This window comes from Actinia tenebrosa, unplaced genomic scaffold (assembly GCF_029948245.1).
Source record: "Actinia tenebrosa isolate PJP-AT-01 unplaced genomic scaffold, QUT_ActTen_1.0 PGA_scaffold4__44_contigs__length_22323623, whole genome shotgun sequence".
Classification (NCBI taxonomy): domain Eukaryota; kingdom Metazoa; phylum Cnidaria; class Anthozoa; order Actiniaria; family Actiniidae; genus Actinia; species Actinia tenebrosa.
The window spans coordinates 22146176-22161171 of NW_028292581.1; the positions used below are offsets into that span (position 1 = coordinate 22146176).

At 38.4% G+C, this 14996-nt stretch overlaps 3 protein-coding genes across 7 annotated transcripts in view; 1 reads left to right on the forward strand and 2 right to left on the reverse strand.

Moving 5' to 3' along the window:
* Positions 1 to 131, reverse strand: part of LOC148907487 (uncharacterized) — a 2350-nt gene extending 2219 nt beyond the window's left edge. Inside the window, exon 1 of the mRNA XM_089037242.1 lies at positions 1 to 131. This exon is cut by the window's left edge and continues 2219 nt beyond it. Coding sequence (XP_088893368.1) covers positions 1 to 17 — 17 coding nt within the window. The 5' untranslated portion in view covers positions 18 to 131.
* The window catches only part of LOC116298452 (dorsal-ventral patterning tolloid-like protein 1), a 16376-nt gene extending 9189 nt beyond the window's left edge, over positions 1 to 7187 (forward strand). The window contains exons 3-10 of one of the 3 annotated variants that reach the window (XM_031706932.2): positions 655 to 1011; positions 1367 to 1571; positions 2180 to 2355; positions 2904 to 3042; positions 3584 to 3804; positions 4272 to 4481; positions 4680 to 4918; positions 5386 to 7187. In XM_031706932.2, coding sequence (XP_031562792.2) covers positions 655 to 1011; positions 1367 to 1571; positions 2180 to 2355; positions 2904 to 3042; positions 3584 to 3804; positions 4272 to 4481; positions 4680 to 4918; positions 5386 to 5598 — 1760 coding nt within the window. In that variant the 3' untranslated portion in view covers positions 5599 to 7187. Of the gene's footprint in view, positions 1 to 654; positions 1012 to 1366; positions 1572 to 2179; positions 2356 to 2900; positions 3043 to 3583; positions 3805 to 4271; positions 4482 to 4679; positions 4919 to 5385 lie in introns of all 3 variants that reach the window. The other 2 variants (XM_031706930.2, XM_031706931.2) reach the window with 2 other exon arrangements.
* On the reverse strand, positions 7188 to 13707 carry LOC116298453 (uncharacterized). 3 transcript variants are annotated; one of them, XM_031706936.2, is made up of 4 exons: positions 13527 to 13707; positions 12552 to 12805; positions 8371 to 8583; positions 7188 to 8285 (listed from the first exon to the last, which is right to left on the reverse strand). In XM_031706936.2, the coding sequence occupies exons 2-4, from the start codon at positions 12610 to 12612 to the stop codon at positions 7528 to 7530; spliced, it is 1032 nt and encodes a 343-aa protein (XP_031562796.1). In that variant the 5' UTR covers positions 12613 to 12805; positions 13527 to 13707; the 3' UTR covers positions 7188 to 7527. The 3 variants fall into 3 exon arrangements, with proteins under 3 accessions (XP_031562796.1, XP_031562793.1, XP_031562795.1); XM_031706933.2 differs by having other exon boundaries at positions 12552 to 12831; XM_031706935.2 differs by lacking the exon at positions 13527 to 13707 and adding an exon at positions 12906 to 13032.
* Between the last annotated feature and the right edge of the window lie 1289 nt (positions 13708 to 14996).

Consider the following 14996-nt stretch of genomic DNA (forward strand, 5'->3'; position numbering starts at 1 on the left):
ATAATACAGTGAACCATGACAAAAGTTGCTATACACCCGTGAAATGACGTGGTTCGATACGCTTTGTTTATATATATGCGACACCAACATGGCGGATAGCAACCGTCGTCAAGCAGTTAGTCACGTGAGTGAAAACCAAGAATTCGATTGGGTTGAGAATAAATTCTCGCGCAAAGTGATTGGACTGGCGTACGCCCTGCCGTGTCACGACCGTGTTTTTGCCGTGAGCTTTTCACAGTCATACGAAAACTGCTCTATTATATATACTGTACGGTACTGTACCCAGGATTCCTTTCTAACTGAAGTAATCGTGTCATGCATAGGTTAAATACCCAGAAGTTTTCAGGTACTGTACAAATCCCATCATCCTCTTTTAACGTCAAAGATACCCAGAAATCCTTTCGTAATGTTCGAGTCACAAAGGGTAAAAATACCAAGAAGTCTTCACAAACTAAAAAGAAAGAAGAAAACGAAAAAAAATACGCCAAAATTTTAGCAACCCTATCGTGCTTTGCAAAGAGTAAAAAATTCCATTCCTATTAGCTTCTTTAAAATTGCCCAGGATTCTATGCGGCATCGTCCCATCATGCATTATTATTTGCTTTAGAGGGGGTACCAATGTATTTATTGTTTTTTTATATCCTTTTTAACCAGAATGCAACGAGTTCCTCAGCAGTTCTTTAGAGACTATCTACTCACCAGACTATCCTAATGCCTCACCTCTCAAGAAAACATGTTCTTGGCAGATCATCGCGAATCATGACAAACACATAGCAATACAGTTGATGGAGATGAATGTAGGGGGATCGGACTGGGACTGTAGGATGGGATATCTCGAGATATATGATGGTTGTGGTGAAGATCGCTTCCTGGTTGATAAGATATGTACCTCCCGGTATCAGAATAACCAGAGATATCTATGGGTGTCTACCGGACCTTGCGTCGTTATTAAGTTCAATTCTGCTCATGGAAGTGAGAATAAGTTCTACTTGAAGACACGACAAACATCATGTGAGTTACGCAATAAAACGCTTAAATATAATCCGCCCAAAAAGAAAAGAAGAGAATAGAAAGAAACAAAAACGAGGAAAATGAAAAAAATGCCAAAATTCTCAACCTAAAAATAACCCAAAGTGACGCAGGGAAAGTAGTACCAAAAAATAGTTTGGCGAGCACACGCGTTTTGGCGGGAAAATTCCCTAATAGATCACGTGAGCACTTATGTCTACACACGTGACTGTTGCTACAAAATCACGTGATTAACAGAAGGCATTGTGCCCTCAGATCACGTGGTAATTGTTCTCGTTATTTTTTATCGTGAATGTAGGTTTGCTTTAATAATTTTGTGCATTTTTTGTGTTTACAGTTTCTTGTAACAAAGTGTTTCACGATCAGCCAAATGGAACATTCTCCAACCCCGTCTCCTTGCCGTTAGAGCAGCAAGAGTGTACATGGGTACTAGCTGTTCCTCGGAACAAGATCGAGTTGAAGTTCAAAGGGGACTTCCAGATCCAAAAAAACAGTGGTGAATGTAAAGACGACTTCATAACTGTACAGAACGGCAGATTCAGGTAAATAAATATTATCTGTTCTGTTATCATTTATTTCCAAGAGAATGAAATAACTACAGACATGGCGGACATGTTGGATGGCATGACAAAAGATATGGTTGCCATGTTGGATGATATAACTACAGACATGGCCGCCATGTTGGATGGCATGACAAAAGATATGGTGGCCATGTTGGGTGATATAACTACAGACATGGTGGCCATGTTGGATGTTATAAGACATGACTGCCATGTTGGATGACTTAACGAAAAAAACGAGCATAACATGACGTCTATGCATGGAAACCATTTTTGATTAATTCGTTACTCATATTCTCCTGGTAAAGAAACAAATAATACTCAAGGGATGGATATCATGTAGTCTGCAATGGGAAACATCTTGGTCTTTGCCTAGTCAAAGAGCTGATGGACATTGCATTGAAATGTGGTCGTCGATATTTCTTTGGAAATAAAAAAATAATAATAAAAAAAACGAAACCGAAGACTGAAATAGTGCTCAGAAATAAAATACCCCGCTTTGTCTTATTGATAGCTAACGAAAGCACACACTATTGAACCATAAAAATACGCAACAGAATGTGAATTATCTTAATGTTTGATTGTTTCAGTTCGTCTTCAGTCATCGGGACGTATTGTGGTCATACCCGTCCGTATCCCGTGTCTTCGAGATACGGAGATATGAGAATCACTCTAAGGTCCAATGGAAGAACCGCTGGAAGCAAGAATATTTTTAATGCTATTTATTCAATGAAAAACACGCACGACAGCCCAACTATCCAGCCTAGTAAGTACCGTTACACAAGCCCACTACATGCACACGCATACTTGGATATTAGCGCGCACGAGTCACTCGACCCCAGTCTTTCTTACTGCGCATGCTTGGCTCTAATATCGAACAAGAGTCCGCTAGAGTCCAATCCTACAGATACTCTGTTGCTCAGGGTTAGAAGGCTTTGAAAGTTCTCTGGCTTTCTTCCCTCTGCAAACTATCCAACACGATTCAATACATGAATCAAGAGCTCCGCGCTACTGCTCCAAGCGCATACTCAAGGGGTCAAAAAGTGCAATCATGGGTTGTGAAAATTGCTATACCTTGATATATTTGATCTGGAATTTGCTCTTGAATATTTAATGAAAATTGTGCTTGATAAGGAAAATACAATTAAAATATAGGTACACTCCGTAATCTCACATTTTTACCCCTTGGGCATGCATTTATAGAAGTAGCGCAGACTTCGTGATGCATGTATACGGTCTGTGAGTTACCCATGCCCTGACATAGATAAGCTCGGCGTTGTTTTAAGGATACTTATAAATTTTTATTTCTAGAAGTATGTGGATCCCCGGCAATTTTGGAGCAATCACATGCCTCATTCGTGAGCCCAGGCTATCCCGACCAGTATCCCCCTCACATGAACTGCGTGTGGCTTATCAAAGTCAAGCCTAAGTTGAAGATTTTATTACGATTCAAGTAAGTCACATGACAGCGTTTATAACCAATCACATTGACGCTTCTTTTGATTATTCACGTATTCCAGTTTTGAAGGGCCGTGGAATTTCAAAGTTTTTGTATTGTTGAAGTTGTGCATATTTTACTTTACCGTTGGTATTTGTGAACACTTGGACACTGAAATGAGGCTAACCATGTATGAGTGAGTCTGTGATCAAGGAACACAGCGGTATTTGACTAATTCAAGACAAAGAGATAACTAGCTAAAAACTAGTGTGAGCTGCGTCGGTGTTTCTAATGAAACAGTGATGATAAAAGGGTAATTTTACGCCGTGAAAAGATGAAAAAACTTACTGATGTTTCGGACGCTAGTCCTTCGTCGGAGTAAAAAAGCAAAAGAGCAATTCTCACTTCACTGGCTGGGGTCTTTTACTCCGACGAAGGACTAGCGTCCGAAACATTTTTCCAATATTTTCATCTTTTCACGGTGTAAAATTTACCCTTTTATCATGACTAATTCGAAAAACGGTCTATTCTTACTTTTTTTTCTCGGGTTTTCCAGGGACTTCGACGTTGAAGGCAACAACGAAAACTGTGACGATTACGTAGAGATTTTCGATGGTTTAGCGAGCTGGTCGCCTGTGAAAGGTCGGTACTGTGGTCGAGATATCCCACCTGTCATCCGGTCGGAAAACAACAAACTGAGATTGGTTTTTAAGAGCAATTCTCACTACGCTGGTCGGGGTTTTGATGCTGTGTACTCGGACTACGACCCTAGTGAAGGTTGGTGAAAACTATTGTAGAACCTCTTTTAACCGACCACCTTTGTGAAATTGTCAAGTGGTCGCTTAATAGAGGGTCTACTGTATATCATTAACAGACTTCGGAACATCTTTTTTAATCCATCACAGCGCGTAATCCAATCAAAGTGCTCGGTTATGATACAGGATGTTTTATAGACTTGCCCCAATTCGACCTCTTTTGTCTCCCGAGGAGTCTAGTGTGCTTACCACTGGATGTAATTCTTATTGCTCAATGCAAATATAAATGCGGAAGAATACAATGCGTGTTATGATTTGCTGGTCATGAAAGTCCATGGACCGTGCACGTGCAAGCGCAAGGTATCTAGGCTGTAAGAAATCCTGTGACGCTAACACCACAATCTCAACTATCCACATTTGGATTTAGAATTCGTCAATAATGCACTTTCATGTTTAAAGGTTTTCTAATCGACTTTGTTTCATGTTCAGTAGCCAAGAGCACGAGTAGCAGCACCAGTCATTTTACGGGTATCATGATCGGTACAACGTGTGGGATCATCTTCATCGTATTGAGTGTGCTCGCTGTGTTTCATGCTCGGAAGCGAAGAATGCGTCGTGCGTTGGAACAGCGATCTGAGATGGCTAGTACCATGTCGTTTGATGTCCATCAAGCTAATGCACCCCCATCTTACGAAAAAGGTTAGTAACTGGGTGACGTACGGTAAATGATGCATTTACTGCAGCAAAAGGCAATTTGGTTCATCAATCCTTTTGTTCATTAATCCATCCGTCCGTCCGTCCGTCCGTCCGTCCGTCCATCTATTCACCTATCAACCAATCCAACCAATCCATGCCTCCATCTACTCATTATATTTAAATTTTCTTTTTTCACTTCAGTGATGGCATCTCCCAATCTCTACCCAACACTAAAGGGCGAATCTGATCTGACACGTGATTACGATGGCGTTCCCGGCCTGCACCACGAAGTGTGTCATTTACTCGGATCCAATCCCGACTCGGACGACGAAGAACCACCCCCAGCCTACCACGGTCTGTTTGGAGACGAGGGTGACGTACATGCATATGGACCAATCGATGGCCACTTCACTGTACAATACCATCGACATTCGTCACAGGTAACTCAAATATTCTTAACTCAACATACTACACAGGTAGCCCAACTTTAAGGGGCGAGGTCAAAACAAAGGTCCAAAATAGGGACCCAATTTTATGAATTAAGGTGGTGGGTACCGGTACATACCCCCTCCCCCCTCAGAGACCTGTTCAAATGCTCGCTACTGGGGGTCTGTAGTGGCAATTTCTATGCACAAATGTTTTTTTTAGCATACATGCAGACAGACAGACAGTCCATTCATTTCTATGGTTTGGCTTTTTGTTTTGGAGATGACAAGATCAAAGATTTCACTTCCAGAGGTGGTGGGTACCGGGTAACACCATCCTTCCCCCTAAATCGGGTCCCGTGAGATGACAATTGTTTTGCCCTCATCCCTAAACTTAAGGTCGTCATCAGGTAAACTAATCCAAGAATTTTGCAAAAGGACATACCTTTTAAAGACCACCTTTTTTACCTCATATTCCACAGGATGACCAAGCGCAAGGAATAAACCATGAAACCGAAAAACCAGGAGAATCAAAGCCGAGTCGAGTATGGCAACGACGAGATTTTGACCAATCACGGAGCAGTATTAATCTACCGGGCAGTCACACCGGAACACTGGAACGACCGAAGGAGACTGGGACGAGGCCGACGTTAGAGAGACAAGACACGCGTAGTAGCTTTGTTACAGATGTGTAGTAGACTGGGACCAAGTCACGTGAGACTAGTCCCTGATGTATAAAGATAAGTAAACTTATAAATTTTAATTCCTTTAAATTTTGTTGGACAGTTATATTCATTATCGCTTAAGTTTAATTTGATATGATTTTTATCAGTTTAAAAGAAAATTCATAAAGCGTGTGTTGTTTTGAAAGATTCTTATCATAAACAACCGTGCACTGCATCATGGTACAAACTGTTTACTACCCATGATGCAACGCGTCTATCAAGAGGATATCGTTGTATATACTATTGTAAAAAGGTATTATAGATGTAAACTTTGAATATGTATATATTTGTATGTAGTAATGTTTTATCGCGTGCATAGACGCAATATTCGGACAGCTTCCAAATATGGAACATAGCCAAATATGGACTAGAACCAAATATGGACTAGAACCAAATATGGAATAGAACCAAATATGGAATAGAACCAAATATGGAATTGATCTAAATAACGACAGCAGCAGCAATGTTCCACTTCCAAATATGGAAATAATAAATTGACCAAATAATGAATTGACCAAATATGAAAGAATTGTAATAAGACAGCTGCCAATTATGGAATTCAATTAATAATCACTAATTATTCTTTAATGAAAATAATAGAAAATATCCCATTATAATAAATAAGACGAAATAACTTTGAAATCATTGCAATGTAGGAATAAGTTTAGGTAATTATATTCGGACGGACGGACGGTAGACAGACAGACAGACCGAACGATTGACTGACAACTCCTTTATAAATTGATTAAAGTGGCACGATGTATAATGGAGAGAGAGAGTATTTTTTTAATGTTACATTAACGTATTTTACTTACTAAGAGTCTTAAGAGTTTTCATAAAAATTTCTTAATGCGCATGCGCCGTCAGCCACAATGTGGTTGTGGCGGCCATTTTGTTTTCTGAGCCTGCAGTCTTTTTAGTCTCTACCAAGAATGAAAGCAACTTACAAAAAATCGTCTATTTGTGACTACGGCTCAAGTATTTGGGATGGTTTTCTACCAGTTGGATTTATCAAGAGTGCTTTGTTTCTTGGAAGAGGCCAAAAGAGCGGGCCTGGGGACGACGTCCATTTTTTAGAATCAACTCATTTTTTACAGCATTTTAGTATTTATAGGGCCGAGTGTATTCCAGATATCAGGGTTGGGTTGCCTGTTGTTTTTCAACATGGCTGCTACCGGACCTGTGTGATCAAAAATTTCCAAACGCGTGGTGTTCTGCATTTCACACCACGTGTCATTCCATTGAGGATTATTTCTTTGGTTAATGGTTGAGCAAGAGAAGACACATGAATATGGATGCCATTTAAATGAAGTATTGATATTCTGAAGAGAATGACACGTGGTCAAAGATGTGAAAGCATACACCCATAAGTAAAGAGGTGAATGTAGGTTTTTCATTTGTTTAACAACATGAAAACGTTAATGTCATCTCATGAGTGTAGTATAGACCAAGTTCATAATGTCGTTTATAGGAGTTGAGTACTCACGTGATAGCTAAGAGTGTCGAAAATATATGTGTATACAATTTGAACGAAAAATAAAATATACGACATACAACAATTTGTTTTTGTTTGGCTTTTCAATTTTTGGATTTCTCTGTTGTTCTGTTCTTTTCTTTAATCCTATGGTTATGGAACCTTTATTTAAACAGGGTGGCCCATTCAGCTATAAGCTGGTATCCAGACGGGCCCTGGGTACGAGAAATGCATAGCTATGAGACCGCAAGGACCTGGTGCCTAATGAATCAGCTATCACAACGAACTAGATCTGTTATTGACTTGATATACACTGGCATGAAACAATCATGAGAGGGACTGGCACCACTCTAAAAAAATAGATTTGATCCTCGAATATTATCTAAGCAACTGTAGAAATAATTGTGTGAGAGACTGGAACAAGCCTAAGAATTGTGAGAGGGATTGTTACCAAAGGTTTGTGAAGTTGATTGACAGTTAACAAAAGACAGTTCTCTGGGGTAGTGTTCCCATGCTTGTGAAGGCATAAGGAAGTTCGAGCTACAAACAACAGACACGCTCCTCGCTCGTCCACAACTACTGCTGTTTTGTCCAGACAATGAACCTCTACTACCACTCTGACCCCTACTTTTATCAACACTGTTGCTATGGTTACCACCCATGTTGTGTACACTGTTTCTATGGTAACTATTGTTTGATAATTGTATGTCGTTGCCATGACTACTGCTTCTGTTCCGCGAAGAGTTCGCGGGGATATTATTAGAGTTGATTAAAGTTTGAAGATTATCGCTGTTAATCTGGCTTTCAGTAGTCTCGTCGACGTTGGTAGTATTCCTAATTTCATTTCTTTCTTCTGAGTTACTATGACAACTGTCTCTTTGGTTACATGCAGCATTTGTCCTGCTATGAATATGGATGTCAAGGTCTGCATAAGTGCTCGCAATGATTCCTGGGTATGGCGGAGGAGGGTCCTCGAGGTCCTCTATCGTGATACAAGAGGTGGATTGGTCTTGTGTGGCAGAAGAAAAGGTAGAAGAATCTCTCCCTTGTGAGTACGAATTGATCATGGCGCTTACTTTAGAGAGATTGCTAGTAGAAGATCCTCTGCGCATGCTTGAAATGGAGATTACCGATGCCACAGATGATCGTGGGGACGGTGGATACAAATGCGGGCTGCGAATAACTAAGGAAAAATTAAGACGATAAAAATGTCTGTTTAAAAATATTACGTGATTGATACCGTACGTCATTGTTGCCAAGCAACTCACCGGCTTCATATGTTGGAGGCGCAAAGGACTGGTAAGGGTCCTCTCCATCCATCATTATACTGACTGTAGAAGAACGCTGTCTGCGCCTGCGCTGACGTTGCCTGTTCAATGACCTGACTTGTAGAATAATTAGGGCGCAGGCCACGACGCAGACACAGGACATACCCATGATAATGACCCCGACCTCTATACTTCCGGTGCTCTTTGGTGAATCTATATAAGGGCCCAAACAATTCAAGTCAGTTTTTGAGCATTAAATGCTGGTTTAAATGTTGATATTGTTATATGATTGGCTTAATCAATTCAACAAGGATGAAAATGAATCATTTGATTGGCTTATCAATTTAAAAAGAAGATCTTCTGATTGGCTAATCAATTTAACACGGATCATGTGATTGGCTAATTACCCTATTTCATAATGACGTCACATCATTACAAACTATTGTTTTAACGCCAGGGATCATGGTCACTGGAGGGGGATGGAATGACAACAACACATCTTAAATCACAATGAAATGTGGTTTATGCGCTGGTGAAGGCAAGAACAACTAAATATTACGCTAAATATCTTGAAAGAAGAGAATGAAGCTTAAATTTAGCATAAATTTCTTTTTAGCCGATGTAAACAAATCGTAACGTCATTATGAAATTTCGTAGTTCTATTGAATTAATGTTAGTCTAATATATGTAGATCTCAATCTGCGGCGCATCGAGTGATCAAAGATATTAGTCGCTTCACTAGACTAGACACTCTGACTGAAACCATACACCATCAATTCAAAAAACTACTTTGAAGATAAACTTCTTCAATGAAATAAATGAGCCGTCTACAAGCTAATGACACGTCATGTTGCTTCTAAACCAGATCGTATCTCATTAACGGTACTGGTACGTGGGAAGCGAATAGTACCGCTACTCTTAAATGGCTTCCTAATTCAAGCACTGTGATTGGCTAGCGTGGTTTTTCCTGCTTTCTGATTGGTTGAAAGCGGAAGAGCTATACACTTGTCCACTCTTAACGAAATCTGAAGAATCTTTAACGATGAATCTCAGGGCAAATTAAGGAGGTTCAATTAATCTTTAGGAAACTAAAAAGATTAAAGCAAATCTAAAGAAATGCTCACAAATACGGCTTAACGTTGGTTGCTGTGTACATTTCAGACCATATGATACCTCTCTTGGGAGTTGATTTTTTCATATGTAAATATTTAAAATCAAATAGTTCCTTGTTGGTTGTTGTTCACATTCATAATAATTTGTCTTATCAACCAAATAAATATAATCCGAGCTTTCGACCTACTCGGCCATCCTCAGGGAAATGAAAAACGTTACACTTGACAAAGAAGAACGCGATCAAACCATGGCATATGTGCGCGCGCATTAAATTAAACAAATTCGCGCGCGCTTAGGAAAAAATAAATAAAACGAATTAATTAATTAAAAATAAATAAATGAATAAAAAAAAAGGAAATAGATAAATAGATAAATAAATAAATAATAATAAAAAAAAGAATTTAACATTATTATTATTATCAAGGGTATGTCACGTGATCTGAAATGGGCAATTTGCATACGAAACTAAATGGTTCTATTCTCATGCACCCTAGGCCCATATGCAAGAGACACATTAAGAGAGAATTTATTGAGGAGTCGTGTTTCTGGAATGAAAGCTATCGTAAATTACTCGCGTTGTTGAAATTGCTTTCACTTCTCATTAGGTATATTGACAGGAAATCTCTTTTTCGGTGAAAGCCATTTGTAATTCTCGATCTTTCCGTTGTTTTCAACAAAACTATTTCAGGTTCGCATCTTTCAAACTCGGAGGAACACTTTTGCAAAACAAACCAATTAAAGAAAATATCTTAAGCCATTTTTATACAAGTATGATTCACTTCTCGATCTTTCCATTATTTTTAACGAAACTGTTTCAGGTTGGCATCTTTCAAACTGAGAAAGATCCGTTGTGTTTTGCAAAATAAACCAGAGTAAAACCAAACAATGTTACATGAACCGGATTTTAAACTCAAAGAAAAAGCGTAACCACAAAAGACCAAGTGTTTTCGCAGTCTATCAATATCGTTTTTTAATTTTCGGATTGTAAAAAACTAGAAATCTATCACTTGAGAGAATAAACACACATAGACGTACAACGGAAGATAGACGTCAAACCGATGAATCTACTCCACGTTATCTTAAAGTAAACATCTGAAAAATCACCCATAGATAGCAAAATACTCGTCCTTTTTATTTCAAAGTCGTCATATTTCGAGTTTAGTCTACCGGTTTCCGAATTGCGGGAGGCATTCTGGCTGTAAACAAAACATAATTATTTATTTCATCACTTGAAAATTATTTAATGGCGGACAGCATGCTGTTCGGATTCTCTTGATGGTTGGCCTTGGGCATTGTACATTATATGCTGGCCTGTCAAATTCTTAAAGAATGCAGGTCATAATTAATTTCTTGAATGAGAATTCAATATTTAAACTACCTCGTTTTTTTGTCGAGGAAAATAAACCAGCGTTCCGTTTTGTGATAGAAGGCGGAATATATCTCCTGTATGGGCAAAAATAGGGTTTCTTTTGAATTTACTTTTCGCTCACATCCATCAATCTTTGTTCGTGAAAAAGGAGGATTTCTTAAAACTGTCAAAAAGGAGAAAAGATTGAAATGCCTATGTAGATTGGGGTTTTGATTTCCGCTTTTCCGCTGTTATCGATGAGTGTGACATGTAGCCGAGATATTTAACCTAAAAAGGTAAAGTACCTATATTTAACGTCGGTAGTTCCTTTAGTTGAAATTCAACTGCTATCAATGGAAGCCGACGGTGCGCACTTTATCCCCCTCTCTCCATCAGTGCTCTGTTTTAAGAGTATTTAAAGCTGAAGCTACACGGATTAGAGAGAAGTCGAAACAGACGTTGAGATCCTAAGGATAGAACCGTGGATCTCAAGCTCTGAAGGTCGCGCACTAACCAACTGAGCTACGCCTGCTTCTAAACATCCTACGCATCCTAGTACTGTAATCTTTGATGCCGTGGAACTTAGTCTGACCCCTTGAGGTTCAACTAGATTGGGAAAAGATAGGAAATGACAAATGGCGCGTAGAAATAAAAGAAAGGCAAAAAAGGAGGAATTGAAACAGGTGAAACGATTAATAATCTATAAAAAATGTTTTCAAGTTCCATTGCGCGATAATGAAATGAATGAATGGATGGACGGACGGACGGACGGACGGATGGATGGATGAATGAAGGAATGAAAAAAGGTTAGAAATGAATAAACGAATGGATGGATAAAAAACAGATTTAAAAAAAAAAAAAAAAGAAAAAAAAAAAAAGAACTATATGGAAACACGCAAATGGATGGAACAAACGGGAACATATGCATATTTATAACAAAAAGATAAAAAGATGGTTGGATGATTAGATGGATGGATAGACGGATGGGAAAAAATAAAATTAGACGCAAAACCCTTTGAAAAACATCTGTTAGTTCACTAGACAAAGTTAATTCTAATTTTTACCCTTATTCAAAGTAAAAGGATTTGTTAGATTCAATACAGATCAAAGTAAGTTTTCTTGGTTCAAATTACTTCATTTGAAGGATTATTTAGATATCAATAACTTTGATCCTTACAACAGACGGAGATAATTAACCCAAAGTTCTAAGAGACAGAGCGATATTTTTTACATGGCAACCGTCCCCCTCGACAGGGTTTCTATAATAACTCTACCTTTTGCTAAAAAAAGGTCCTACTCGCTCAATGGTTCGTCATTTATCTTGATATGGGTATCCTACGATCCTATTATGTTATATAAAGAAGAATCACAAGAGTAGTTATTAACGTTGGTAGAAAAAAAACCCAAAATAAAAAATTCATTTAATAAAACTAGCGACGAAAGTGCTAAAAAAATCCTAATTGGTTCGCATTTTATCATTCATCTTGATGGTATTCAGTGTATGACCGTGCTGTAAAAATAATCACTAGCTTATACGAAAAAAACTGATTCCCAACTTGAAATTTCTATTGAATAAAACAAGCGACTAACAAATGACGCAAGTACTAATAAATCGAGTCACGACCTCTGAAAATATAAATTAAATAAATGAATATTGAAAAACTAGATAAATCCTTAAAAGAAAGAAGGATCTTTCAAATTTGACTAAATATTTACTTACCTTGAATCTCACTTTTGTTTCTTGATTGGTTTCCTGTGAACTCCATCGTGAAGTTCGACATCAAGTCACTTGAAGATGGTGTAAGTCGTCGAAGGAACGAACGTACTGGTTCAAATGATCAAGTCAAACGAACCACGCTTTGACACAACCGACAAAATACAATTATTCACCTTGTGTTTATGAAAATATCGTTCCACCTGTCATGGAGAGGAGTTGTTAATGCGAAACTGAGGCTTCTCTTTTGTCTTGACAGTCTATCACAAGAGAAAAAACCCCGAGGCTATATCAGGAAAAAAATGGATGAAAAATAACGAAAAAAATCCGGTTAAAGAATATAATACTACGGTTCATTACTTCTCATTAGATGATTTCGCTTTTTGATGATTTAGAGAGGATAAATTCGCAGATAAATTTCTAATAAAAATTCATAGTTTTCTTGTTTTTAGCGATGAAACTTTCTTCCCAAGATAAGATATGTAGGGTTAAGAAGAGTTCAAATGCAACATCTCTGTATATTAGCGTGTTTAAACAAGAAAAAACTGACCAGAAATGTACGCATGCTCACATGTGCATACACTGATATTTGTCGCTTCTTTTGCGTTTAAAAAAACTCTCATAGAGCTAAAATTTCAACCAATTAATCCTCAATAGACCAATCCGTATCTTTCTAAACATTTTAAAAAGCATTTGAATATCGAGTTTAATTGAGCGGTTACTTGAAGGAGCATATCGTGGAGGGTTTGAAAACCCACGATATTTGAGAGTAATAGAGAGGCATCCGGTTCATTGTCTTACCACCCCTTGAATTCTCCATTAAGGGTACTTAGCTTTTACTCTCAAAGATTCTGTCCCGACACATTTTAAGTACGAATCTTAAAATATCTCAAATACGCAATGAAACGATTGAATTCAACCCGCAAACTCGATACAACACCGCCACTTTCACTCTCAACCTACATTTGCGTGGGAAAATACCTTTTATATAAATAGCTCCCTTCACAGTTCCCTGCGCCATCTTGAGAGGTAATCTTGTCTGTACTTCGATGCGAGAACGGCAGTAACCTTGCAGTGATAGAGACGTGAATAATTGTCCAAGGTGTCAACTGAAAAAGAACTCTCTATCATTGCAAGCGTTTATTTTTCATTACCCATACACCTGAAACACTCCAAATGACGTCATGTTTTCTATTTTAAGAATATGGTTACCATGGAAACAAGAGAGAATTTTCTGAAAAGCATCCATGATCCTTTGCGGTAAAACACTCCAACAAAATGTACCACAGGAAGCCCAATAGAGCTAAAACTAACAACGAAAAGTTTACTAAAAACAAAATCGAGTGGTTTTCGCCGAGGTATTTTTTACTGTCAAAGGATTTTACCCAGGATATCTGTCGACCCCTTGAGCACATTACGCGAAATATAGTGATGATAGTTAATAGATTGCAAACATAAAAAACGATGAACAAACAAGCTTTTAAAATGTTTGCAAAGAGAAGAAGTATAACCGGATTTCAGGGTTCTTTTTGTCACTTTAAAGTCAATCTTTCTAGATTATCTTTGTGTTTGAAAGATTTGAAGACAATTTGAAACGCAACGATTGAACTGATACCATGGATGCTCCGTCGCCGTAGCTTCGCCTCAACCAATCGGAGAGCGCAAAAACCTCATCTCAACAAATCATTATTCCCTTAGAAAAGAACAATGACTTCCCATCTTCATCAATCAGAAACTGAGCTCGAAAAACTGAATCTTAACCAATGAAAATGACCAAAACACTAAAATGGCTTCCTATGAGTAGACCTCTTTTAGCTATGGTACAACGTTGTCCCATTTCAGACCATGTGTCATTCTCTTGAGTATTATTTCTTTCTTTACTAGGAATGCTTTTCAGCTATGGTACAATGTTTTCCCATTTCAGACCAAGTATCACTCCCTTGAGTATTATTTCTTTCTTTACTATAAACGCTTTTCAGCTATGGTACAACGTTGTCTCATTTCAGACCATGTGTCATTCCCTTGAGTATCATTTCTTTGTTTAACGGTTGCGCATGTGAAGACACATGAATATGGATACGAGAATTCGCGAGAGGAGAAATATTATGTTCCGGGATACATGTATTTGCTTCCTGCGCCTAGGGTTCTAGCCAAAACCTAACCTACGCAAATAAGAACCTCTTGAGGCAAGCCCTGGAGGTACAGTTTACTATATGCCACGTAACTGATCTATCAGTCTGGACTCTTGGTTTTAACAGAGCGTTTCCTGACACAGAACAGGACGAGATATACACCAGGAAACATACGTGGGGTTTGGTGTAAGACGTAAGATCAACCTCACCTTGACCTTCAATTATATGACGACGAGTTGCGTAAAGCTGCAATGTTGTAACAATGTTACGAGTACGTGAAGTTCACCACGTATTCGACAGGGAAAACAATTTGTGACGA